At 46.4% G+C, this 27,440-nt stretch overlaps 1 protein-coding gene and 1 long non-coding RNA gene across 6 annotated transcripts in view; one reads left to right on the top strand and one right to left on the bottom strand.

The window, feature by feature from the left end:
* Positions 1–23,324, top strand: part of EIF4B (eukaryotic translation initiation factor 4B) — a 32,311-nt gene extending 8,987 nt beyond the window's left edge. Inside the window, exons 2-15 of one of the 4 annotated variants that reach the window (XM_025458788.3) lie at positions 2–139; positions 1,090–1,298; positions 5,099–5,215; positions 6,978–7,032; positions 7,654–7,788; positions 12,025–12,162; positions 12,248–12,421; positions 16,118–16,346; positions 17,415–17,527; positions 19,202–19,415; positions 19,974–20,029; positions 20,575–20,680; positions 20,963–21,035; positions 21,360–23,324. In XM_025458788.3, coding sequence (XP_025314573.1) covers positions 2–139; positions 1,090–1,298; positions 5,099–5,215; positions 6,978–7,032; positions 7,654–7,788; positions 12,025–12,162; positions 12,248–12,421; positions 16,118–16,346; positions 17,415–17,527; positions 19,202–19,415; positions 19,974–20,029; positions 20,575–20,680; positions 20,963–21,035; positions 21,360–21,440 — 1,838 coding nt within the window. In that variant the 3' untranslated portion in view covers positions 21,441–23,324. Of the gene's footprint in view, position 1; positions 140–1,089; positions 1,299–5,098; positions 5,216–6,977; positions 7,033–7,653; positions 7,789–12,024; positions 12,163–12,247; positions 12,422–16,117; positions 16,347–17,414; positions 17,528–19,201; positions 19,416–19,973; positions 20,030–20,571; positions 20,681–20,962; positions 21,036–21,359 lie in introns of all 4 variants that reach the window. The other 3 variants (XM_025458787.3, XM_025458790.3, XM_025458789.3) reach the window with 3 other exon arrangements.
* Positions 12,025–25,940, bottom strand: LOC112667204 (uncharacterized). 2 transcript variants are annotated; one of them, XR_007406488.1, is made up of 3 exons: positions 25,374–25,940; positions 24,745–24,931; positions 12,025–20,779 (listed from the first exon to the last, which is right to left on the bottom strand). It is a non-coding gene; the product is annotated as an uncharacterized LOC112667204 (long non-coding RNA). The 2 variants fall into 2 exon arrangements; XR_007406489.1 differs by having other exon boundaries at positions 24,745–24,928.
* Between the last annotated feature and the right edge of the window lie 1,500 nt (positions 25,941–27,440).

Here is a 27,440-nt window from a genome sequence, read left to right as displayed (position 1 = left end):
GCAAAAAAGAAGAATAAGAAGGGGAAAACTATCTCCCTAACAGACTTTCTGGCTGAGGATGGAGGGACTGGGGGAGGAAGCACCTATGTCCCCAAACCAGTCAGCTGGGCTGATGAAACAGACGACCTGGAAGGAGATGGTAATTTTTTTTTTTTATTTCCCACAGTGCTTGGAGTTTTCATTCTTTTCAAGGCCAAACCCATTCCATAGTAATAGTTCACACTTGTATTCTGAAAAGAACCTACTCATTTTGTAGAACCATAAGTTTTATGTATAGAATTTAAGGTTTAGGCTTTTAAGAGTTTATGACTAGGGGCTGAACAGATTTTTCTCAGGGTAGTATTATTTTATTTGCAAAGTTGAAGACTAGACTACTAAAATTCTATGACGTCCTGATATCACAATGTAATCTGCAAGCTGTTTATATTTCAGAACCAAGAAATAATTTCTTCTGGGAGCTATTTTTATGAAGTCAGGGGTAAACAAAATGATCTGAGGAACGGGATGGAATTGAGTTGTGTTTTGTTTCATTTTTAAGAGGAGGATAAACCACAAAGAAAACACTTTGTCCACCCAAAAAGTTAGGAATATGAGAGTTGTCAGCAGTGTTTAAATACATCTGGACTGAGAGGGACCCGGGTTTGAGTTCTGCCTGTACTAGGATTATCATCTCCTGCTCTGCCATCTTTGTAAACTTGATCAAGTTATTGAATCTCCCTGACATCTGAGTTTCCTTTTCTGTAGAAATGAAACAACCTCACAGGATTATTAAAAAGATAAGATGGGATATAATGAATATATAATACCTGGCTCACAGTAACATTCCATAGTTGTTTCTTTTTCTTTGCTGCATAAGGAAAAAGAGTTACAATAATATTGTCAACAAAAGCCTAGGCCTTCAAAGGCCTCAAAATACTTAGAAACCAAGAGATAGTGAATACTGGTTGCATTGTTAACCTGGTTCTGACATTTCAGAAGCACTTTCTCTATGTAGCTTATTTAATCCTTGGCATTTACCATGGGTCCTCATCCTACAACAGCAGTAAGGGAAATTTTCTCTAATTTCTTCTGTTTACTTTTCTATCCTAGTTTCAACCACTTGGCACAGTAATGACGATGACGTGTATAGGGCACCTCCAATTGACCGTTCCATCCTGCCCACTGCTCCACGGGCTGCTCGGGAACCCAATATCGACCGGAGCCGTCTTCCAAAATCGCCACCCTATACTGCTTTTCTAGGGAACCTGCCCTATGATGTCACAGAAGATTCCATTAAGGAATTCTTTAGAGGATTAAATGTAAGTGTAAAGGTTTAAGGAAGTAACTGCATATGGAGACTAGCATATTGGTAGTGACAGTCTGAATTTCTAAGCTGGGAAAGGTTCTGAGGCTGTCTCTAGACTTGGAAGAAATGGGTATATAATTGATGAAGTGGTGTTTAGGCACTCTGAGAATGTTCTCATCCCACACCAGTCAGATAGTCTTGAGCCTTAGTGATGCAGAGAAAAATCTCTCAAAAACCTACACCTCTTCTCATTAAGAATCTTCAAAGTGATATACCCAGGAGCACCTGGCTGGCTCAGTCAGTGGAGCCTACTCTTGATCTCAGGTCATGAATCTGAGCCCCACATTGGGTATACAGATTACTTTAAAAAAATAGACCAGTTATGTTGTAAGATTCAAAGTTTCTCTGAACTCAGTCATTCTGTTAATGACACTCAGGCTTATATCAAAATTACTTCTTAGTTTTATATATGAATACCTTTAACTGAGAAGATACATAATTTACATTAGCAAGAATGTGCTAAAATTATTAAAGGTTCTTGGCGCCTGGGTGGCTCAGTCAGTTATGCATCTTTCTTCGGCTCAGGTCGTGATCCCAGGGTCCTGGATTGAGCTCCATGTTGGGCTCCTTGCTCAGTGGGGAGCCTGCTTCTCCTCCCTCTGCCTGTCGTTCCCCTTGCTTTTGTGCACATGAGCTCACATGTTCTCTTTTTCCATGTCAGATAAAGAAATAAAATCTTTAAAAAAAAATAAGTTTCTGTGAGCTTGATGCCACATATAGTGCAATTCACAGTGTTTATAGGCATGCTTAAAAAGCTTAAGGGAGGATGTTTGGAATGCTGATCTAGAAGATTTCAGAATGATTGAAAAGTGAATATACAAGTGCTTAGGAGAAGCTCTTTTTTTCAGACTTTGATTTAAAAATACTTAGGGGGATCCCTGGGTGGCGCAGCGGTTTGGCGCCTGCCTTTGGCCCAGGGCGCGATCCTGGAGACGCGGGATCGAATCCCACGTCAGGCTCCCGGTGCATGGAGCCTGCTTCTCCCTCTGCCTGTGTCTCTGCCTCTCTCTCTCTCTCTCTGTGACTATCATAAATAAATAAAATAAAATCTTTAAAAAATAAAATAAAATAAAAATAAAAATAAAAATACTTAGGACCCCTGGCTGGCTCAGTCAGTAGACCATATGACTCTTGATCTCAAGATTGTAAGTTCAAGCCCTGCATTGGTTATAGAGATTACTTAAAAAAAGAAAATCTTTTTAAAAAAAGAAAGAAAGGTGGGGCGCCTGAGTGGCTTAGTTGGTTGAGCGTCTGCCTTTATCTCAGGGTGTGATCCCGGAGTCCTGGAGTTGAGTCTCACATCAGGCTCCCTGCATGGAGCCTGCTTCTCTCTCTGCCTCTCTCTGTGCGTGTATCTTATGAGTAAATAAATAAATCTTAAAAAAAAAAAAAAAAAAAGATATTTAGGATTTCAAAAATCAGAATGAGTCACAATTTCCAGTTCTCGAGTTTTTCTCCAGGGTCTTTGCCAATGGCAACGCATTAAAAAATACATTTCCTTGGAGCGCCTAGCTGGCTCGGTCTGTAGAGCATGTGACTCTTGATCTCAGGGTGGTGAGTTCAAGCCCCGTGCTGGGGATAGACTTTACTTTTTCTTTTAAAAAGTGCATTTCCTCTAAAGATCTACTCTCTCCTCCACTTTTACTTTGTTTATTGACTCCCTTCTGAGATCCTGTTCTCTGCATGGGCTACTAGCTTTTATGGCTGGATTTTCTGGTATGATTTAAGATTTTATTTTTAAGTAATCTCTGCACCAAATGTGGGGCTTGAACTCCCAGCCCTGAGATCAAGATTCGCATGCTCAGGGGCCTAGGTTGGTTCAGTTGGTTGAGCATCCAACTTGGTTTCAGCTGGGTCGTAGGATTGAGCCCTGCCTCAGGCTCCACACTCAGCGGGAAGTCTGCTTGAGAATTCTCTCCCCTCTGCCCTGGCTCATGTGTTCATTCTCTCTCTTTCTAAAATAAGTAAAATCTTTTTTTTTTTAAGATATTATTTATTTATTCATGAGAGACCCAGAGAGAGGCAGAAAAGCAAGCTCCGTGCAGGGAGCCCTACATGGAACTCAATTCCGGGACCCCGGGTCACACCCTCGGCTGAAGGCAGGTGCTCAACTGCTGAGCCACCCAGGGATCCCCTAAAATAAGGAAAATCTTAAAAAATAAAGTCTCATGCTCTACTGACTGAGCCAGCCAGGCACCCCCACAGTGTGATTATATTTTTGACTGCCACCTATAAATCTTCCTCTCTGTACAAATAGGTAGTACAATTAGAAGGCTGACCTGTTTTTTATTTCACTTTCTTGGCCTCTTCTATAGAGTGTTAAGTAACCTCTGGCCTATTCAGAGCTTTTCACTGTTAATGCTCTAGAACTGTATTTGGAGCTACTTCTACCTTTTATATTTTGTTCCTTTTGGAGCTACTTCTACCTTTTATATTTTGTTCCTTTTCCTGCTATCTTCAAGAGTTGCGTTAAATTAGATTTTTTTTTCTTAAACTAGAATTTAAAGAGGCTATAACAAAATCTGTATGTTGGGAGTCAGAATAAATTATCAAATCAGTGATGTAGAAGAATATAATTTGAATACATGCAAAATACCAAAGAAATGAAGTAAATGGGTAAGAAAACATGTGGAAGCCCTCAAAAAGCTGGCCAAAAATAGTTTAAAATATTTGGAAATGAAGAGTAGTATGTACCTTGTTGTAAATAACAAATACAAATTAGTGCCACGGAAAGTTTTATGAAAATTGAAAAGAGGGAATCCTGCAAACCTACAATTAGAAAACACAAGGTAACCTCAAAATCAGGTTAGTATAAATTTTTCCTGTACTTTAAGAGTAAAAATGCAATAGTTTGCTATCTTAGAATTAACAGGAGGTAGGGTTTGTGGGGATTTTACAATACAGTGTTTGATTCAGTAAAAAATTGGTTAATATATGAATTGACTAACATTTCTCAGGTAAGGTCTCCAAAAAAATACACTATTTAGAAAACTATGGCAAAAATGGAGTCAAATTTCTGAGATAGAAATATACATATTAAAACCAAGTACAATATAAGCGTAAAGAGATAAACTGTGGAATGGGCAGTTGCTCTTTATTGAAAAATATCTAAAAACTAGACTTGTAAAATGAGGCAAAAGTCAGGGACTCAGAGACTACCCTGAACTCATGTTTGGGTTTTTTTTTTATTTTGGGGGATATTTTTAAGGGTTAAATTCATAATCAGATCGGGAAGGTTTAATGGCATAGAGTGAAGTCTTTCTTCTATCTCTTTGCACTGCTTTCTCTTCTGGAGACAATCAGGTTCTTGTGGTTTGAGTTTTTTGTTGTTATTTTAAATAGGCTCCAGACCCAGCATGGAGCCCACTGTGGGGCTTGAACTCAAGACCCTGAGATCAAGACCTGAGCAGAGAATAAGAGTCAGACACTTACTCTGAGCCACCCAGGCACCCCAGTTCTTGTGTGTTCCTTTTTTTTTTTTTTTTTTTTTAATTTATGATAGTCACAGAGAGAGAGAGGCAGAGACACAGGCAGAGGGAGAAGCTGGCTCCATGCACCAGGAACCGGATGTGGGATTCGATTCTGGGTCTCCAGGATCGCGCCCTAGGCCAAAGGCAGGTGCCAAACCGCTGCGGCACCTAGGGATCCCTCTTGTGTGTTCTTTAGAGAAATTCACTGCATATGCACTGGTTAGGGGGGAAAAAGACAGATGGACAAGAACACTTAATTGGGAATGTTTCTTTACTCCTTCAGATCAGTGCAGTGCGTTTACCACGTGAACCCAGCAATCCAGAGAGGTTGAAAGGTTTTGGTTACGCTGAGTTTGAGGACCTGGATTCTTTGCTCAGTGCCCTGAGCCTCAACGAAGAGGTAAAAGAAAGAAAATAAGGTGGGGAGTTTGAGGGGTGGGAGCTAACCAATCTTATGTTTATCAATATGTTTTTGGTTGGGTCACTAGCTATTTCAAAGTATTTCATAATATCTACCCAAAAAAGCACGGTGTAACAGTTAATATTCAACATCTAGCAAGTCTCATTTTCCTCAGGCAAGTTCAACAGGCTCCAGTAACTCAGGGAGGTAACTTAGGTGGAAAATAATGGAAGAAACCCACCACACCAAGTCTTTAATAAAAGCTCTCGTTCATTCATTCATTCATTCGCAGCTTTGTCTCCGCTCTTAGGGCTTTGCTCTTTCAAAATAATCTTACCAGATCAAAGGAAATAGAAAAGTTGTGTTAATCATTTTAGTGTTAAAGGCATTATATGGTTTTTAAGGAAGTTAATGGTGTTTTTGATAATTTTAAGAGAGTTTGGAAACGTTTCTCATTGGGATGTCATTTGTAATAGGGAATCTCTCAGGAAAATGACAGTAAACATTTAGTGCTTCTGCTTTTTAACATTGCCCAGAGATGTTTTTCTGTCCAGACACACTAGAGATTTAGTAGGAAAAGGAGATTGAGCTGTTAATACATTTGGGGCTATGAGGATTAAATCTAACTCTAATGACAGTTTGAGTGATTTGTGTCATGCAGTGATCCTTAAGATAGCCCAAGCAGGATATTGAAGCATTTAGTTAGTTACCTATTAGTAATAGAAATTTCTAGTATAGGACCTGCATTTTTTTTTTTTTAAACTTCTAGTGACTAAAAAACAAACTAATTATATCTGGGAAGGAAAAGGACACCCTTTTTCTCTCTTCATTTGACACAATTTAAATCAATACCTCTTAAAATACTCCTCCTGTCTCATAATTAAGTACAACCATGGTAATCTGAAGGAAATGTCAAAATTAAATATATGAAAAGCTTAAAGATGCTCCAAAGTTTTTCTTCTCAGATCATTTTTAGGTTTTATTAACATGACTAATTTTTAACTTCTCAGTCTAGATAAGGGAAAGAATACCGTATGGTTTTATTGTTTGAAATTTGCTGTATTATTATTATGTAAAATGCTGTCATGGTCCAGACTTAGGAGTTCCTTTGTTTCTAGAGATTTCATCATGGTGATATTTAATATAATCCTAGGTGTTTTCAACTAAAATTCACTGTTATCCTTCTTCAACTGTAGATTCTACTGTGAAATGAGGAAAAATCAGCAGTAGAATTAATTGGGTTCAAAGTGTATAAGTAATGATGTGGGAAAGGGAAGTCAGAGGGTGTCCTGGAGGAACTGATTAATCCAAAGGTAATACTGAGTGAAAGAACTGGAGATAATACATATCATACTTACTGCGCTTTTGCTGGTGCATAGTAGGGACTCTGCAAATGTCTGAGTGAATAATTGCTCTGAACCCAAATATGCCTTTTATTTTAGCTAGTTGCCACACTTGATAAATTGCCTTTGATAGTTAAAAGGCTAATATTGTGGAATACAACTTTATAAAAATAGTAAGATGGTTGTTGTGACGTTGATATAAGCCCAACTTAAATTTGTTAATTCTAAGGGGTTATTTCAGTTTTCAAGTCTTTATAAAGGATTCTTTAGCCAACAAATTGGAGTGTTGGCTAGATTACAGTGTTTTTCCTTTATCTTCCTTCCCCCAGTGCTTCTGCTATGCCCAGACGTTCAAGGTCACTCATGGGATTTGTGCATAATGGGGCAAAAGGTTGGTTAATGTGGTCCTATGCTCTCAGTCTCTAGGTAACAGGAGAATTCGAGTGGACGTTGCTGATCAAGCACAGGATAAAGGTAAGAAAGCTGATAGAAATCTTTGTTTTGTTTTGGTCCTAGGATGACAAAGCAGAAGTACCTCTTCTCAGAAGTTTTTAATAGAAGTGGAGAGCATAGGCCTGCTTGAAACTGGAACACTAGTTCTCAACTAAGATGATTTTGCCCCACAGTGGACATTTGTCGATGTGTGGAGACAGTTTGGGTTTTCAGAACTGAGGAGTACTGCTGACCCCTACTGGGCAAAAATACAGGGGTTGATCATAGGATGTGCGTAGGACAGACCGCTTCCCACAGCAAAACACTAGTATTGATTGAGTTGGAGAAACTGATTGATCTAGTAGAACATTTAATATGTAATAGATTAGGTGTACCTAGGAGCACCAGAGGGGCTGATTCGTTTATACTTCAGGGGCTCCTAGCCTGTACACAAAAAGAGACCAATAAGCATTAGACCATGTGAGGAAATGAATTACTCGGTTCAGTTGAAGATGCACTTACCGGACTTGGGGCAGCTTCATGGTGGTGCTGAAACATGAGGAGGAAATCCAGTGTATTGGAGGAGGGGTCTGAACATATGAGAAATACCGGGCAGAAGATTTTGTGTGCTAACTTGTGTTTTTTAAATTTATATATCTACAGACAGGGATGATCGTTCCTTTGGCCGAGATAGAAATCGGGATTCTGACAAAACAGATACAGACTGGAGGGCGCGTCCTGCCACAGACAGCTTCGATGACTACCCACCTAGGAGAGGTGATGATAGCTTTGGAGACAGTAAGTTTATTTTTATCAAGTGGGTTTCTTCTGTGTTCTGGGGACTGTTTTGTAATAGGACAAGTGTATGAATGTAAGTGATCACATTAGCGGAAAGGGAGGGAGCAGTAGACACAGAAAAATTTTAGAATATCCAAAAGAATTGATAGATACAGAAGAAGAATTTGATAAATTTAAATTAAAAAAAAAAAACTTACTAGGCAATAGATGGGAGATTTTTCTCTTTGGAGAAACAGTTGTTTAGGGGGCGCCTGGGTGGCTCAGTCAGTTAAGTGTCCAACTCCTGATTTCAGCTCAGGTCATGATCTCAGGGTCATGAGATCGAGCCTTGTGTGGGTCCCTGGGCTGGACATGGAGTCTGCTTAAGATTCTCTCCCTTTGTACCCTACCCAAAATAATACTAAAATAACGTAAGAACAATTGTTTACAAAGAAACCCAACAGCCGTCTGCCTTTGGCTCAGAGCGTGATCCTGCTTCCCAGGATGGAGTCCCGCATCAGGCTCCCTGCATGGGGCCTGCTTCTCCCTCTGCCTATGTCTGCCTCGCTCTCTCTTTCTCTCTCTCTATGTGTGTCTCATGAATAAATAAAAACTTTAAAAAAAAAAAAATCTTGTAAAGTAAGGCACTAACGAAAGGTCAGCAAGATTGCTGGGTTAAAAACATACAAAAGTTAGTTGCATGACCAACAGTCAAAAATGGAATTTTTTAAGGTATCTTTTAAAATAACTAAATTCATTCTCTTCAAAAATAAGGGTCTACCATGTGCTAGATAGTGTTCTAAGCTCAGGATATAGTGGTGAACAAAACAGACAAAAATTCTATCCTCATTGGACGTTCTTTATACTAAGGAGAAAAAACCGTGCTCAAATAACTAATTTAGAGAAAAGAAAAGGGAAATAGAGAATGTTATGGGGTAAGAGTTGGAGTGAATCAACAACTTTCTGCTGTGAATCAACATATACTGCTGAAGTACAACAGAAGATAACCAAAACTTTTATGGGGAAAACCAGGCAACTTTATTGAAATACATGAAGAAGGAACTCTACTTCAGTGAAGAAACGATGAGATAGTGGTTTGTCCATATAATGTAACATACAGATAATGATCCAGATAAAATTCAAAATCTAACTGAGAGGGTAAGAGAAAATTGTGTAAAAATTTGAAAAAACTGTCATACAGTGTTAATACATAAGTCCCAAAAATGTATGCATGGTAACCTTCATGACTGTGAGTGAGAGTAGAAGGGAGCCCTTTAGCTATGTTTGTAATCCTACTAAAAAAACTGAAGTAAACACGGCAAATTATTGGCATCTCTGGGCAGCCCTGGTGGCGCAGTGGTTTAGTACCACCTGCAGCCCAGAGTGTGATCCTGGAGACCCAGGATCAAGTCCCGCGTCAGGCTCCCTGCATGGAGCCTGCTTCTCCCTCTGTCTGTGTCTCTCTCTGCTTCTCTCTCTCTCTCTCTCTCTCTCTCTCTGGGTCTCTCATGAATAAATAAATAAAATCTTTAAAAAAAAAAATTATTGACATCTCCTAAACCTAAGTACAGTTACAGAAGTCTGGTGTAATTGCTTCTGTATTTTCCTGTTTGAGATAAGTAAAAAGAAGTAGGACAATCTCAGTTCATAAGCATTTTAATTCGGTGAGACATCTTGTGAGTTCTGTACCAAATAAAATTGAGGAAGCAATAAGGGAGAGAATTCGCATTTTTGAATATAGAGTCCTCCCTAGCCTAATAAGATGTCTGGGAAGGAAGAAAGAATCAAGTTTATATCTGACTTTGATCAAGACTTTGTGACCAGGCAAAGCTTTGGGAAGAACTCCCTGGGGTATTTTACTTTAACATTTATGCAAGAGGTTGTTAATGGGAAGAAATGGCTCTTAAAAGAAAGAGCAGTCTAACCAAGGGTCTTGTTTTGAATCAAGGGACATGACTACTTTTTCACTTATGACCTTGAACTTAGAGCAAGCGGGGTGAATAATAAGAAAGGGAAGGTGCTGTAATTACCCAAAGTTCTCAAGTTTGTGAGACTAGTTGATGGCCCAGAAGTCAGCCCTTCCAAGACGTTACAGACTCCTGTTCATGCATTGGGCCCATAAGAGACATGGCGGCAGGGGGTGGGTAGTTGTACTAAACGCTATTGTAAAATCTCGGCAAACACTTGTATGTTTCCTGGCCAACTGTTTTAGTGAGGGCAAGATTATTATCATTTTAATTAAGCAAAATTAAGTATACATAGAGTTCATTTGCCTCTCTAGAGATCAGATATATATTCCAAAATAAACACAAGGTTGATTTTTTTTTTCATGAATTCTGTTTTAGATTCTCTTCTGTGTATAATGGTTTACCAACATTAGCATATCCTTTAACTTACAAATTTAAACTAGCAGGGAATGTAGACAAACTGATGTTTCAAAAATTCAAACATTGTCTTAAAAATAAACTCGTTGATTGATCTGCATGCATAAATTAAGTGCAAAAATGTTAAGTTTGTTTTTGTATTAAAATTGAGGTTTTTCGGGATCCCTGGGTGGCGCAGCGGTTCGGCGCCTGCCTTTGGCCCAGGGCGCGATCCTGGAGATCCGGGATCGAATCCCACGTCGGGCTCCCGGTGCATGGAGCCTGCTTCTCCCTCTGCCTGTGTCTCTGCCTCTCTCTCTCTCTCTGTGGTGTGACTATCATAAATAAATAAAAATTAAAAAAAAAAATTTAACATTTAAAAAAAAAATTGAGGTTTTTCATATAAAAATGGGGATTCCCAGCTTTTCCAGAAAATTGGAACATCTGGCAGGCTAGCCAAAGCTAAGTAGCCCCTGCCTCCTTTTATAAATGCCTTACACCATGTAGTTTGCCCCTGAGCTCTACAACATTCTTTTATACTAATTTCTGGCATTTTGGCACCTGTGATCCTGATATTTGTATATGTGTGTAAAATACAATTCTCAAGTGTTGTGAACACATATACAGTAAATAATTTTTCATTCCATTTTTAACAGTTGCTTTGTATAGATGCCACTGATTTATTTAACCCATAGCTTGTGAACTCAATAGCCTGAATTTTAAAAACAGCATTGTAGGGGCACCTGGGTGGCTCAGTCAGTTAAGCATCTTGCCTTTGGTTCAGGTCATGATCTCAGGATCTTGGGGTTGAGTGCCTTGTCCTGCTCTCTGCTCCTCCCTCTCCCTGCCACTTGTGCTCTCTCTCTCTTTCTCTCTCCTCCCTCTCTCTCTCAAATAAATAAAATCTTTAAAAACATATAAAATAAACAACATTGCAGTGAGCCTCCTTGTACATGTCTTTTTAATATGTCCAGTTATTTTCTCAGGATAAATTCCTAGAAATTGAATTGTTGGCCCACAGGGTACACATGATTTTAAAGCTCTTAGTGTATAGTTGTGAAGCAACTTTCAGAGTGGTTGTGCTGTTTTAGACTCCGCACCAGCAAAGGAATTGACTTATTCCCCTAAATTTTACCAACACTGAAAGTATTTTTTATTTTAAAATCTTTGCCATTTTGGTGGTGGGAGATGTCCTGTTAATTTTAGTTTCTGGGGCAGCCCAGGTACCTCGGCGGTTTAGTGCCACCTTCAGCCCAGGGTGTGATCCTGGAGACCCAGGATCGAGTCCCACGTCGGGCTTCCTGCATGGAGCCTGCTTCTCCCTCTGCCTGTGTCCCTCCCCCCTCCCTCCCTCTCTCTCTCTCTCTCTCTCTCTCTGTCTCTCGTGAATAAATAAATAAAATTAGTTTCTGTTCTTTAAGTAATAGCCAATTAATCCACTGTCCTATGTCATACATATTTTTCTCATTTTGTTTGTCTCTGATTTGGGTTTGTGTGTTTTCCAATGCTAAACTTTGTTAAGTGGCCTTTGATTAGTTCTTTAGAATGAATAAAAAATAGAGATTCCAATTATATTTTTTTCTAGTGTATTTCAGTCTTTAATGCTCAAAATTCATTATGAGATACTTAGAGATTTTTTTCTTTAACTCTTAAATTATTAGCTTAGCAGTGTTTATTGAACCATCGGAGAAAATTTTTTAAATCAAATACCAAGAAAACAATTCAGTGCACATTTTCGCACTTTGAATTTAAAGGGGTTTATTTTTTTATAAAAACAACATAGCAGTGACTGTCAAGTCACGAAAGCAAATTGACTTCATGGGCTATCATGCTTCTTTCTGTTAATGGTGTCAAGGGAAAAGGAATGACATTACCTTGTCTGTTTTCTCTCTAGAGTATCGAGACCGTTACGATTCAGACCGATACCGTGATGGATATCGGGATGGGTATCGTGATGGTCCACGCCGAGATATGGACAGATATGGAGGCCGGGATCGCTATGATGACCGAGGCAGCCGAGACTATGACAGAGGTCATTACAAAGCACAACTACGTGAAATTGCTTTCTTGCCTTTCTTCCTCTGGTGTGATGATCATAATTGGGGATATATTTACAGGCTACGATTCCAGGATAGGCAGTGGCAGAAGAGCATTTGGTAGTGGGTACCGAAGGGATGACGACTACAGAGGAGGCGGGGACCGCTATGAAGACAGATACGACAGGCGAGACGATCGGTCCTGGAGCTCCAGAGATGATTACTCTCGGGATGACTATAGGCGTGATGATAGAGGTAATCATTTTCTTTTGCTTACTAACAGAGCAGACCACTGAAGAAGCTGATTGGAAAATTACCGGTTATGTCTCAAACCCCTTAAGTGGAGTTTTTGGGAGGAGGGGGGTGTTTTTGAAGATTTTATTCATTTGACAGAGCACAGGCAGAGGGAGAGGGAGAAGCAGGCTCTCCACCGAGCGAGGAGCCCGATATGGGGCTCAATCCCAGGACCCTGAGATCACGACCCAAGCCAAAGGCAGACATGTAACCTGTTGAGCCACCCAGCGCCCCCTTAAGTGGGTTTTGAAACAGGATGAATTTACACGTTGTAAAAGGTGTGGCACAGAGTAAAGCAGGAGGAGCACTGAGGAAATAGAGCAAAGTCTTTTGTTTTGTTTTGTTTTAAGATTTTATTTACTTATTCATGGCAGACACAGAGAGGGAGAGGCAGAGACACAGGCAGAGGGAGAAGCAGGCTCCACGCAGGGAGCCCAATGCGGGACTCGATCCAGGGTCTCTAGGATCATACCCTGGGCTGAAGGTGGCGCCAAACCACTGAGCCATCGGGGCTGCCCAAGTCTGGTTTTTCTAAGTTGCTTTAGCTTAGAGATTTTTCACTTAAAATTTATTGAATATACAAATGGGCCAAAGGAAAACATTTGCCACAGTCTCCTAGGCACAGCAGAGTTAAAAACCAAGCAATGATGATTTCAGTGCTTTGGCACCACAAGTAATTGATACTCATTAACTAATGGTGAGATGTCAGGCCCCTAAAATGATCTCTCAAAAAGTATCGGTAAATGGCCAAGATTCATGTTCTGACTTCATTAATGTCATCAAAAAAGTAAGATGTCTGGCCCAGAGTTTTTCTCTTCAATTATTTTTAGACAGCTTGCCTGGCCTTTTAACATCCCCCCATGTTAGTGCTGACTGTGTGCCAAGTGCCTTTTTTTTTGTTTGTTTGTTTTCCAAACAAAACTTTCAGTTCATTCTTAAAAGCATTGCTGTTAACTACTTCCTCTATTTCAATGTGTGCAACTTAGAAATACTAACGCTGAGCATTTACTCTGCACCACAAGTGAGCTGAGTGTTCTCACAGGTATTATACAGTCTTAAGAATTCTATCTGGTATAGATAAGATTCTCATTTCCAATTTACTAGAGAGAAAAGTGGAGGCCTGGGTGTGGGCTTCGAGTCTCCTGGACTTACGACCCTTTCCTCTCTCAAACCATTCTTGCCTCCCTTGGTAACTGCATCCCTCATCTTTTTTTTTTCCAGTGATCTTGCCCCGGGTTCCCTCTTAAGATCTGCCCTTATTTCCAGAGTCACTGCCATTGTTTATTCTTCATTGCTATATCCACATTACTGACAAATTTCCCTTCCTCCTTCCATCTTCACAGTGGCCCAAACTTTTTGGAACAATGGCTAATTAGATTATTCTGTTCCTAGTCTCTCCGTGGCCTGAAAGGTAGCCTTTTGGGGTTTTGTTTTGTTTTGTTTAAGATTTTATTTATTCAGGAGAGATACAGAGAAAGAGAGAGGCAGAGACACAGGCAGAGGGAGAAACAGGCTCTCTGTGGGGAGCCTGACGCAGGACTCGATCCCAGGTCTCCAGGGTCACACCCTGGGCTGAAGGTGGCGCTAAACCGCTGAGCCACCCAGGCTGCCCAAAGACAGCCTTTTGTCTGACCCCTGACATATGTGAGTCCTCACTATTCTACCTACAGTTTATCTCTTTAGTGCTGTCTGGCATTAGGTGCTTGCTCAGTTTTCTAGACTTTCAGGAGTTACCACTTTGAAACCTTCACAGGCTTCCCCAGACACAGTCACAGTCTAAGAACTTCTTTGTGGTTAAATCTGTTTTGTAGAGCTTAGCATACTGTATTCTTTTTTTTATTCTGATCCTGCCACTAAATTGGGCTCCTTTCAGCAGAAACTAAAAACTACCCAACTGTCATATTCCTGGCCTTAGCACAGTATCTGAAATATAGGAGCTCATTGAGTAGGTAAAAAAAAAAAAAAATGGAAATTATTAGAGGAGAAAGAAAAGAATGTTACTATAGTGGGAGGAATGTAGAGTTCTTTTGATAATAGCAGATTTCATCCTTTGGACCTCCAGGTGTTAGGTGTATGGCTTAAATAGTTACTCTTTCTGATCCCCAGTTTTACCCTTTAAAAGGGCTAATGGGCCCTTCGCAAAGTTACACATAATAAAACTGGATCTGGCATAAGTTCCTGGCTGGCTCAGTTGGTGGAGCGTGCACCTCTTGATCTCAGGGTCTTGGGTTTGAGCTCCTTGTTGGATATAGAGATTACTTAAAAAATAAAATGGTTTTTGTTTTTTTTTTTTAAGTATCTCAGAAGTTTATATAAATTGCCAGCCTTTTTTTTTTTTTTTTTTTTTAAGATTTTATTTATTTATTCATGAGAGAGGCAGAGACACGGGCAGAGAGAGAAGCAGGATCCTCACAGGGAGCTCAATATGGGACTCAATCCCAGACGCTGGGGTCATGCCCTGAGCCAAAGGCACTCAATCACTGGGCATCTGCCTTCAGCCCAGGGTGTGATCCTGGTCCCAGGATTGAGTCGCACATCAGATTCCCTCCATGGAGCCTGCTTTTCTCTCTGCCTGTGTCTCTGCATATCTCTCTCTCTCTCTCTTTCATGAATGAATAAATCTTTTTATTTAAAAAAACAAAAAAACCCTTATAGAAAACTTAAATTTTGGTAAACCATCCCCTCTTTGCAGATACATTCGTATGTCCTTTAGTAAAAGTTTGCATGGGAATGATAAGCCCCAAATTTGAGCATAGAGGTTATAAGAACACAGCTAGGTGTGTCATCAGGGGAAAGATAATCAGGAGCCTTCAGTGGACTTTTCGAGTGTTTTATTACTTAAGCCAGTGGTTGGTATACGTAAGCTTTATCTTTTGTATGTTTGAAATTATTTAGGATAAACACTAATTTTGAGAAATACAATTCCCTTGAAACACTAAGGTTTGTCTTAAAATATTCTGACAGTTTGGATCCAAGGAGAAATCAAATTCCTTTAGAGTTTATATTTAGCCATTTGGTACTGTATGCTTTGCTCCATGAATCATTATGAGATTTAGATTCCACACAGAGCCAAGAGTATAGGAAGTAGAGTCTTTCCCATTGTATTGTCACAAGCTCTTCTCAGCCTCCTGAAGTAGTTCATCTTCCAGACCACGTTTTTTACCAAGATACTTGCATCCAGTAGTTTATCATAGTTGACCATTTCTTCCTAGTAATAGTAGCTGTGATGACTCACCATGTAAGTCCTCAGTGTGTAGCACAGCCTCATGGGTGGCGTAGTGGGAAGATTGATTGTCCTTGGTTGTTTAAACCACCCATTTATTTTCTAATGCTCTCCCTTCTCTACTGGATTGGCTAGGCTGCTACTCTCCCGTGTGGCATTTTCTTTTCTTTTAAGATTTTTATTTACTTGCTTATTCGTGAGAGACACAGGGAGAGGGGGAGAGACATAGGTAGAGAGAAGCAGACTCCTCGCGGGCATCCTGATGTAGGACTTGACCCCAGGACCATGGGATCACAACCTGTGCCAAAGATAGATGCTCAACCACATGTCCCCCCATGTGGCATTTTCTAAGAGCTGTGTCTGGGCATCTGACTTTTGGCCATCAGCTTCTGAGGATTTTGAAAAACTGTTACTTAGAGTTTTATTTAACTTAGGTCCCCCCCAAAGACCCAAACTGAATCTAAAGCCTCGGAGTACTCCTAAGGAAGATGATTCCTCCGCTAGCACCTCCCAGTCCAGTCGAGCGGCCTCTATCTTTGGAGGGGCAAAGCCTGTTGACACAGCTGCTAGAGAGCGAGAAGTAGAAGAGCGGCTGCAGAAGGAGCAGGAGAAGCTGCAGCGCCAGCTGGATGAGCCAAAACTAGAGCGACGGCCTCGAGAGAGGTGAGGCTCTCTTCAGTTACGGATCTCTGATCTGGGAACGAATTGCTTCCTGAAGGACGGGTGTGGTACACATCCCAGGGCACATCTGGGAAATTCATGCAGGCGTTATTAGTTGTCACTTAATAGCATCTAGTGTACACAGGCTGGGGCCAGTAGGTGCGCTGCAGTATATGGGACAGTTGAACCCTATGAAGAGTTAGTTGCCTGCCGGCCCTCGTGGCTTTTAAAGGGGCTTAACTGGGCTTAACTTCTGACAACTATAAATTGATGATCGATTAATAGAGGAGTAGGCAAATTACGGCCTATTCCTCCCCCCGCCCCAAATCCATTTATTTGAGAAAGAGCACAGAGAGAAGCGGACTGCTGAGCGGGGAGCCCGATGCGGGGCTCCATCCCAGGACCCTGGGATCACGACCTGAGCCGAAGACAGACATTTAACCAACTGAGCCACCCAGGTGCCCCAGTGCTGTTCCATATTTTGTAAATAAAATTTATCTGACCCATTAAAAAATTGACCAAATCTTGCTTTAGTATATGGGGTAAAGCCACCATTATGAGATGAGTGGAAGTGCCTCTATTCGAGTTGCTGGAATAAAGAGAAAATGTTTTTACTTCTATAAAACATAAACTATATATAAATTATTTTACATTTATTTTTACTCGTGTGTTATGTCAGGTATATTATTTAAGGATATTTCAGGATGGTAAAGGAGTCGGTAGTGAAGTGTTTGTTATTAAAAAGTGGCATTGGATCTAATGGGGTAGAAACCTGTAAAATGGCCTAGTTTTAAATGGCTTTTAGAGTTGTGTTACCAGTAAGGGAGGGCTGTAGGTTAGGTAGGAGAATATTCTTCATTCTAGTTGAAGCTTCAAGTGTTTAGAGCCAAAGTGTATTTATCTTTGTAGCTTTCAAATGGTTTGAGAGAAACAAGATGTGCACACCCACCCACAAATACAGCAAGCCTGATGAGTATGAAGTGATGGTTCTTGAGGGGTCAGCATGGGTCCAAAGTGGCCTTCAGTGAGCTGGACATAAGTTGTTTTCTTTTTTTTAATCTCTTTGTACAGACACCCAAGCTGGCGAAGTGAAGAGACTCAGGAACGGGAACGGTCCAGGACAGGAAGTGAGTCATCACAGACTGGGACCTCGGCCACAACTGGCAGAAGTAAGTCAGACCAGGGTGGGTATCACGTGTTATTGCCTCTTTCCATAAATGAGCCATAACCAAATTATGCAGTCACTGTGGGGTATTAAACTCAGTCATGGGGGCTTTATTTCGGTTAGCATAGGTTGAGCAGAATATTACATCTAGTCTGAAAAATCTAAGAAAATGGCATCAGAAGAGACTTGGGCGACCTGTTTAATGATCTTCTACTAAAGAGTATACTTGACTGTTAGATTTGTCCCTTCTTTTTGTTTTGACATTCCAGAATTTTCCTTTATTTAGAGCAGTCACAGTCCTACAGCTCTCTTGCCAGCCTTTTTGGATGTCCTGTACGACCAGAGCAATGTCTGGAGCGATGATCTTCTACTCTTGATCTTTCTTTCCTTCCTTCCTTCCTTGAATTTATCGATTGGTCACAAACATCTTTAGTGTTTTGGAAACTGAACTATTAAATCATAACATCTCTCTTCCCTTATTGCGAACCAGTGTTTTGTTTTTTAAGTTTCTTCCTCCCACCTCTAAGTTGATTTGTACTTGAGCATTTCAAAGCGTGGCTCCAGACTGAGATGATTTGGAAGTTCATCCAAGTGTTGTAGAAGTTTTCTGGAAATTATTCATACTGGAGTAGCTACCCTTTTAGTAACAGGAAGGTAATGTCTGTTTGTGACTAGGTGGAAGTGTGATGGTTGGATTGATACCTCCTGAGGAGGCTGCACTTAAAACGTAGAAAGAATCTGACAAAATAAACATTTAGTTGGTTTTCTGGTTTTGTTTTGTTTTTTTGCTTTTTTAAGATTTTATTTATTCATGAGACAAAGGCAGAGACAGGCAGAGGGAGAAGCAGGCTCCATGCAGGGATCCCGATGTGGGACTCGATCCCGGGACTCCAGGATCACACCCTGAGCCAGAGGCAAACGCTCAACCACTGAGCCACCCAGGCATCCCAAAACTTCTAGTTTTGAGAAGACATTTACTGCCCTTTAAAAAAAAAAAAAGATGGCCTGTTTTTCCTATATATCATATTGTGTGTGTGTGTGTGTGTGTGTGTGTGTGTGTGTGTGTGTGTGTGTGTTGAGCCTCCAACTTGGAGTTAACTCAGTGGATCCTGGGGTTTGAGATTTATCAGAGGTCCTCTTCACACACATATACATATTCTCTGGTGTAGACATTTTTTTTTTTTAATTTTTATTTATTTATGATAGTCACACACACAGAGAGAGAGAGATAGAGAGAGAGAGGCAGAGACATAGGCAGAGGGAGAAGCAGGCTCCATGCACCGGGAGCCCGACGTGGGATTCAATCCCGGGTCTCCAGGATCACGCCCTGGACCAAAGGCAGGAGCTAAACCGCTGTGCCACCCAGGGATCCCTGGTGTAGACATTTTAACACTGAAAACGTAGCAAGGCTATAATCCTAAAATAAAGAGTACTCATTTCTAGGAACAGTCAGGTGGCTTTTCTTGGAGAGCCATTATTTTTCCTATTTTTCTTGAATCATTAAAACATTTCCTCAAAGTGATAATTAATAACCACTGATTTAGGGATAATTTCATCTATTGGGAGCCATATCCAGGTCTTTAAGAATAATGAAAAGAGGTCAATTTGGGTGGGGACCATTTTCCACTCTGTTGAGATCCTAATAAATCGTTGCTTTTCCTGATAAGGTAACCTTCCCACTCTGATTTCACAGATGCACGAAGGAGAGAGAGTGAGAAGTCTCTAGAAAATGAAACACCGAATAAGGAGGAAGACTGTCACTCTCCGACTTCTAAGCCACCCAAATCTGAACAGCCTCTGAAGGTAATGCCAGCCCCTCCACCAAAGGAGAATGCTTGGGTGAAGCGAAGTTCTAACCCTCCTGCCCGATCTCAGAGCTCGGACACAGAGCAACAGTCCCCCACGAGGTGAGTCAGCGTGCAAGCGTTGCTTAGCTGTAGAATCTCAAACCTTGTGATGTCATGCTGGAAAGTGCCCTGACTGTTGGTCTTACGTAGTGTCTTTTAAGTTCTGCTTTCTTGGCTCTCAGCTCCCATTCAGCGCGTGCTGCTGTGCTGCCGCGGGCTCATTTAAGCCATTGTTCAATTCTCTAGAGTTTTGATAACTGGTTGGCATCACTTTGGCTACTCAAAATCTGCAGATTGGTATTCAAGACCTGCCACCGCCACCTCCGGCGGCATGGCTTTTAGGGGTCAGATTACTTCCTTAGGTCTTAGGATTCTCATTTGTAAAATAGAGAGTCCTACTCCCCCTGCAAGATCAGGATGATTCTGAAGGACAGGGTACTTCTACTTAGTGAGTGATCAAGTAGTCGCTTTCATTGTTGTCTTTCCTATATTTCAGTGTCCTACAACGTTAAGTATATATTTTTGGTTCTCTGTAAAGTTGACTGTTTGGTGAACGATTGGAAGTTCATCTGTTCCTTCCCGAAGACTAGTGAATGTAATTATGTGCTTTTCTTCTAGTGGTGGAGGGAAAGCAGTCCCGGCTCAGCCCCCGGAGGAAGGACCAGCAAGGAGAGGTAAGACCAACAGGAAGTCCGTGTTTCACGTAGTAGCCGGAGTCCTCAGTGAAAAGCCTGTAGAGGACTCCAGAAACAACCCGTGTCCTCCTGCACCTGTTTTGTGCTCAAGGTTCTTAAGTTACCTACCCTTTTTTTGCCAGTAGAGGGCAGGAGTGGTCTCTTTGGAGAAAGCACAGCCCTGCCCTTTCCTGGTAGAACATTTCTTTGGAAGGGAAAAAAAAGAATCGGAAGGAAATTCACATGCTCAGTCCAGATTAGAATGTCACCATCTGTAAGGCCAAGGTCACTACTGAGCGTCACAGTCCTTCATTTCCAGTTTGCTCTTCATGATCCATCACCCTACCGTGGAACTTTTTAGTGGGTCTTAACTTGGGGTGAGGGGAACGTGGGAAGAAGGGCTTGGGAGGGAAGTCTGGGTTGGGGTGAGGCTGAGTTTCCCTCGATGCACAGGGGCACGCTTTTCTGCAGCTCAAGGGAAACTAGGAAGGAGACTGGTTCTTTTACCTGCTTTTCATTTGTTCTTGGCATCTCCACTCAAGCAGATGAAAACAAAGTAGATGGGGTGAGTGTCCCAAAAGGCCACAGTGGGAACTCCAGCCGTGGTCCAGGAGACGGAGGGAACAAAGACCACTGGAAGGAGCCAGACAGGTACGCATGTTCTCTCCTCACTCACACTCTCACCTGGTGCTGCATACGTGTCTTGTGGTTAAGCCGCCCTTGGTCCTCCGAGCACTGCCAGGTCTCCTACTGTAAACAAAGGAAGGTCAACCAGACAGTTATAACGCGTCCTCCTAAGAATCTAGAAACACAAGTCCACACAGATAGCAAGGACTGCTGCCTGGAGGTACCTGCGCAGTGCCCTCCCAGTGGCTCGTGGGTGTTGGGACAGTCCCCTCCTAAAGATGTGGTTTTACACTCACACCTCTGCAGGAAAGACGGCAAAAAGGATCAAGACTCCCGATCTGCACCTGAGCCAAAGAAACCTGAAGAAAATCCAGCTTCCGTAAGTGTGGGGTGCTTGCTCGTTTTTTGCCCTTGAGCCCCTTTACGTTTGGGGCTACAAGCAGAGTGGTGGGAAGTCAGGTACTGCTGCTTGTTGGGAGAGCACACACAGCCTAGTGCTCCCCTCCCCTCCCCTCTCTGGGGTGAAAGATGGTGTAAGGGCCTGTGGGCTTCTGACCTGCTCTCCCAGGGGAAATGCTAAGAAAGCCAGCGGGTGTGGCCTGGGCTGGCCCCTCCTTTTTGCCCAAGTAGCAGTATCCTGTTTCTTGGTTTGGGATGTGAGAGTTCAAGGCCTTAGAGATTTTCTCACTCTTGTCCCTTCCAGAAGTTCAGTTCTGCAAGCAAGTATGCTGCTCTCTCCATTGATGGTGAAGATGAGAACGAGGGAGAAGATTACACCGAATAGACCTCTGCATCCTGTGCTTTCTCCTAGTCTCTCCACCCTGGAACATTCGAGAGCAAATCAAACCTCTATCCAGACAAGACAATAAAACTCACCATCTCCTGGAGACCTTTCTTAACTTTTTTTTTTAAAAAAACAAAAAACAAAAAACAGTGAAATGAAATTCTTTTGCATGCTGCTGCAGCCTTTAAAGTATTGAACTAACTGGAGAATCGCCAATGTAGCCAGAGTGAGAGAGACGTACAGCTTTTAACAGAAAAGTTGTGCATTTTTCCGACACATGCAGTTGCTGTGTGATTAGGGCCTGGGGGCCTCCATTTAGCAAAACGGCAGCGGCAGCGGCGGTGGTGCCGAGTCTGGAATGTGGGCAGCAGGGCAGGCTTCAGGAAGAGGGAGGGGCTGCCTCCCGATTCTCACTGATTCTCACTATCCTAGTGCGGCGTGCGGGAATTCTCAGGCATCCCCTGAATACATTTCCATCCTTGGAAAGGTAGGTTTAGTCTCTGAAGTGGTTGTAGTCTCAGGAGGCTGCCTGCCCCCCTGATTTAACTCTGAGTTACTGGGGGAATTTCTTCACTTTTACCCCCGGGGGTGGTTGAGAGTCTGTAGGCCGCTGAAGAACAGGGCTGCTTGGTGACCAAAATGAGCGGGAAATCGTGGTTTAAAAAGAGGCGCTGGGGAAGTGAGAAGTATCTTGCACCAGTGATGGGGGGAATGCCGTGACCTCCAGTGACCCCTGGGGCAGGGAGCGCTTCGGGGTCTGGGAGTCCCCAAGTCTCCTGTACATCCCGGTTTTGCCGTCTCAGACACTGTCCTCCTGAAAGTTCACACGTACCCGCATTCTGTTGGAATCTTGAAGCTTTAAAAAACGTAGACTCTCGTCCCGGGCTTCCGATCCTCGTGCTCTTTGCCGTCACCCCCCAGAAGCAGCTTCTGTTGAAATCCCCCAATCCAGGCGTTCTCTGTGCCCCCAGGAGCAGAGGCGAGCGCGGAGTCTCACTCCTCTCCAGCAGGTCAGGGCTCCTTGGCGTCTCGCGCGCCTTCCCTCCTCTCACACCTCAGAGCTAGGTGGGAGGGAGGGCAGATTGTGAGCCGTTCCCGCCACCTCGATGGGGCTTCTTGGTTCTGCTCTGACAAGGCTTCTCTCCACTCAAGTCCCACACCAGTGTGCGGTTGGGGCGGCTGTGGGGGTTTGGAGGGGTGTTTTAAGCTTCCCTTGAGAGAACAAATGATAATGGGGAGAACCTAACCAGGGCCTGGTTTCTGCTGCAACACAGTAGCTTCACTTGCCTGCTTTTATGTGCACCTTTGTACTGTCCGCCCAGGAGCCGGCGTCCTGAGGGGCGGCCCCCTCCCCCCCTCCCCCGCCTCTTGTTGGCAAGGCCCCTGCCATCGGTCCTGCTCGGCCCCTGCCCGGCCGTGCGGCGAGCGGGGTGGGAGTCTGCAGCAGAGCTAAGGAATCCTTCACCCCGTGGACAGAAAAGACTTACCAAGTGGAGGGACTTTAAATAATTGGCTCGACTGGCCGGTAGCCAGGAAGTGGCTTTGAGAGAGATACCCAAGGCTGAAAGGGTTTGGTTGGGGGTTTTTTTTTTGGTTTTTTGAACCATTGAAAAGGTAGGTTTTGCCCTCTTCAGGTCTATTTCCAAATGGTTGTATCCAAAAAAAACTTTTTTTTCCCACTCCCCACCTGTCCCCCTGTTGCCACAGAAGCAGGGGCCCTGTCCCGCTCCCTAATACGTGTAAAATTTGTACAAAATATCTTCTATGAAAATGATTTGTAATCTGTAGACTTAATACCTGGGAGATGTCTTGAGATGTAAAATCCCATCCTTTGGGTTGTGGGGTTTTTTGTTTTCTCCAAATAAATCTGATCTTTAAAGTTCACCTTAATGCTGAAATTCTTTTGACCATATACCTGTGCCTTTCCGTGGCTCCCGCTCGCTCCGTAGCCCCTCGGCATTCAGGTCTGCAGGTGCAGGGGTGGGTTCCGGGGGGGCCCGTGTTTGGGGCTCTGAGAAGGCGAATTTGCATCCGCTCCCGCCAGCGTTTTCGCCCGGTGCCAACTTTTACCGTGACCTTCCCGGAGTCCGCTTCCTGCTTTGTGGCCGGGAGGCCGGGAGGCCGGGCCGCGACCTGTGGCCTGCGGGGCTCCTCGGGCCGGTTGGCGCCGAGGCCCTTTCCCCTTCGTTATTTTTTTAATCTGAGGTTAATTACTGCCAACAGGAAGTTGACCTGTTGTGGTTTTTTGAGAGAAAGGGGGGAGGGGAGAACCTCAAGCAGGCTCCGCACCCAGCACAGAGCCGACGGGACCCCGCGACCTGGGCCAGCCGGGCGCCCCCTTCCCCTCCTGCCGGAGCTCAGGCGGGATCTTCCCAGGGGCAGGAAGGCGGCCGCCCCGAAGGAACCTGGGGGGGGCAGGGAGCCCAGGAACCTGCGCCCAGGACTGGGAGGAAGATGGGGCCGTGCAGACACCTGGGAGCCCAGCCGCCAAGGCCCCACACAGGCCTTCGATCGGACCCATGGCTGCGCCCAGTGGCTGAGGCGGGCCAGCTGCGGCGGCGGGGCGGGGGGGCGGGCACGGGCAGGCCCGGTGGAGCGCAGGTGCCGTGGCGACCGGCCTCGCGGGACGCCCCCCAGCCGTGCTGCAGCAGGAGCCTGGGATCGGGGCGCCCGAGCAGCGCCGGGAGGCTCGCTTCCGGGGTGCCTGGGCCCCGCAGGCCTGGACCCGGGGGGCCGGGGAGGCCCGGGGGGGGGGGGGGGCGGCTCCCAGCATCCGGGCCCCAGGAGGGGGCGAGCTCCACGGCTGCCCCCATCTGCCTCGACCCCTCACCCAGCAGGAGCCCGAGGAGGCGACCCCCAGCACCCGAGCCCCACCCGGTGCTCCCCGCAGCGCCAGCCCGGCCCGAGCACTCGCGCGGCGTGGGGTGACCGCAGGCCGGGGGGAGGCGCACCCGCACCGCCCCGCCGCTTGACACGGCGCCTTCACCCTCACCTTCCTCACAGCTGCCCTCCGCCCCGGCCCGGCCCGGCCCTCAGTCTGAGCTGAAGTCCGGCCACCATCTGGGGAGCCCCCGGTTCCGGGGAACCTCACGAGTCCCCCTGAGGGGCAACACCGCCGGCCTGAGTGGGAGGCTCGAGCCCTGCTCCCCTTAAGGATGAAGACCTGGGGCGCCGCCCGGCTCAGGAGAGCCTGGAACGCTTGATCTAAGGGTCGTGAGTTCAAGACCCACGCTGGGTGTAGCGACTGCTCAAATAAATAACAACCTTATTTTAAAAAAAGAAAGAAAGAAAGCTTAGAACTGACCTACCCCCTTCGGCAGGCCTCCCGGGCTCCTCGTCAAAGACCTTAATGACATCTGGGAAGGACGAGGTTCTAGAAGAGCTAGCTATAAAGGGGCGCCGGGCTGGCTCAGTCGGTGAAGCGTCCGACTCGATCTCAGAGGTGTTGAGTCCAGGCCCCGAACTGGACTCCACATTGGGCCTGGAGTCTACTTAAGAAGAAAAATTTTTTTTCTTAATTCAAAAACAAAAGAACTATAGACTCCAAAGAAACAAGCAAATTTTCACATCCTATGTATCTGGATTACATAATCAAATCTTCCCCCAAATACCCAGAATGACCCTCAGCCCTGCCCCCTGGCCACTAGCCTCTGATCCCCGTCGCCTTCCTTGGGGCTTCCCCAAACTCCTACCTGTCCCCTCCTCCCAGTGCCTCCCCACCTGTGTCCTCCCCCACCCCCGCCCCAGCCCTCGCCCTCCCTCCAGGCCCTCCCTCCAGTGGTTCCCACAGCTCGGACCCTGCTCTGACCCCGAGACCCAGGCCCTCTAGACCTACTGGACACCAACCCAGCCAAGAGCAATAAGATCTAGGCTCCCCAGTCCAACCCACAACCCCCCCCCCCAGTTCCAAATGCCAGTCTCTGAGGGACCCACACTGTCACCATGTCTCTCTCTCCCCAGCCGCCAGACTGGAATCAGAACCAGGTTGGAATCAGAACCTTTGCCAAAGGCCAGGGGAGCACAGAGGCGACCCAGTTGAGAGCTGAGGGAGGGACGATGGCCTTGGAGCTGGTGGCACTGGCTGCCTTGGCAGGCCCTGGACATTGAGCCCTGGGCACCGGCTTCTCAGAACCCACACCCCCCACTCGCCAGTTTCCAGCATGGGAGATCCAGTGGGGAGGGGGAGGGGGCAGGGTCGGGACGTGCTCAACACTAGAGACCCATGTGGAATCTGAGAATGGGAGAAGATGCAGAGTTTCTAGAAAGACCTCCGTCCCTTCCTTCCAGCTTTCCCTCCAGGGAGACCCAAATCACGCGAGGGCCCATGGGATGCTCCCTGGCACCGGGTCCCCACACTGCACAGGAACGGGTGTCAGTGCCGAGGGGACGCATGCCACGAGCCGTCCCTAAGCCCTGAGGACAGCTTTCTCTGTGCTCAGGAGGGAGGGAGGGAGGGAGGTCCAGCGCCAGCTCTGGCTCCAGCTCTGGCTCCAGCTCTGGCTCCACCTCCAGCTGCTCCAGCTCCAGCTCTAGCTCTGGCTCTGGCTCCAGCTCCAGGTTTAGCTCCAGCTCCAAGCACCGGCTCCAGCCCCAGCCCCAGCTCCAGCTCCAAGCGCCAGCTCCAGCTGCAGCTCCAGCTCCAGATTTAGCTCCAGCTCCAAGCGCAGGCTCTGGCTCCAGCAGCTCCAACTCCAGCCCCAGCTCCAGCTCCAGATTTAGCTCCAGCTCCAGCTCCAGCAGCTCCAGCTCCAGCTCCAGCCCCAGCTCCAGCTCCAGCTCCAGCTCCAAGGGGAGGCTCCGGCTCTAGCAGCTCCAACTCCAGCCCCGGCTCCAGCTCCAGCCCTGGCTCCAGCTCCAGCTCCAGTCCCAGCTCCAGCTCCAAACGCCAGCTCCAGCTGCAGCTCCAGCTCCAGATTTAGCTCCAGCTCCAAGCGCAGGCTCCAGCTCCAGCAGCTCCAACTCCAGCCCCGGCTCCAGCTCCAGCCCCTGCTCCAGCCCCAGCTCCAGCTCCAGATTTAGCTCCAGCTCCAGCAGCCCCAGCTCCAGCCCCTGCTCCAGCCCCTGCTCCAGCTCCAGCTCCAGCCCCAGCACCAGCCCCAGCACCAGCCCCGGCTCCGGCGCCCCCTCCAAGCGCCGAGGGCTGCTGGGCCGCCGGGGGTCCCAGGGGTCCCGGGGTCGCGGCCTGGGCCCCGGGGCGGCCCGGGGCGTCCTCGTCTGCCTGGGGCGCGGGGACCCGGGGCCCTCGGAACCGTGTGCGCGGCCTTCCGGGCTCGGCCGCCGTGTCCCGCGCTCCGCCGGGCGGCCTTCCCGTCCCCGCGTCCCTCCGCGGCCCGAGCCCCGGGAGAAGGCGGGGAGCCGGGAGGGAGCGGGCGGGGGGAGGGGCGGGGAGCGGGGGAACGTGGGGATTGGAGCCCGACGGAGGGAGGGGAGGGCGGCGCGAGGGCGGCGCGGGGCGCGGGCCGGGCGGGAGCGGGCGAGCGCGGCGTCGGCGGGGCGCGGGCCGGGCGGGATGGGCTGGCCCGGGGGCTCCCCCTGCTGCTGCCCCGCCCCCCCGGCGCGCCCCCGCCCCCCCGGGCGCCCCCCGCAGGTGAGTGGCCGCGCCGCGCGGGCGGGAGGGCGGCGGCCCGGGCGTCACGGAGGCCGGGCGGGGCCGGGGCCCTCGGGAGGCGGGGACGGGGGGGATGGGGACGGGGACGGGGATGGGGACGGGGGGCCATGGGCCGGGGATGGGGACGGGGACGGGGATGGGGACGGGGGGCCATGGGCCGGGGATGGGGACATGGGGACGGGGATGGGGACGGGGATGAGGACGGGGATGGGGACGGGGACCGAGGGCCGCGGGCAGCCGGGAAGGGGAGCAGGGGGCGGGGCGCGGCCCGCGCTCACACGGCGGTCCCCCGTCCCCCTGCCCCCCGTCCCCCGTCCCCCTGCCCCCCCCGTTCCCCGTCCCCCTGCCCCCGCGTCCTCCGTCCCCCCGTCCCGCGTCCCGGCCCCGCGGCC

This window comes from Canis lupus, chromosome 27 (genome assembly GCF_003254725.2).
Source record: "Canis lupus dingo isolate Sandy chromosome 27, ASM325472v2, whole genome shotgun sequence".
Classification (NCBI taxonomy): Eukaryota; Metazoa; Chordata; class Mammalia; order Carnivora; family Canidae; genus Canis; species Canis lupus.
The sequence above is the reverse complement of the archived record's forward strand: the minus strand, read 5'-3'. Positions and strand labels throughout refer to the sequence as shown.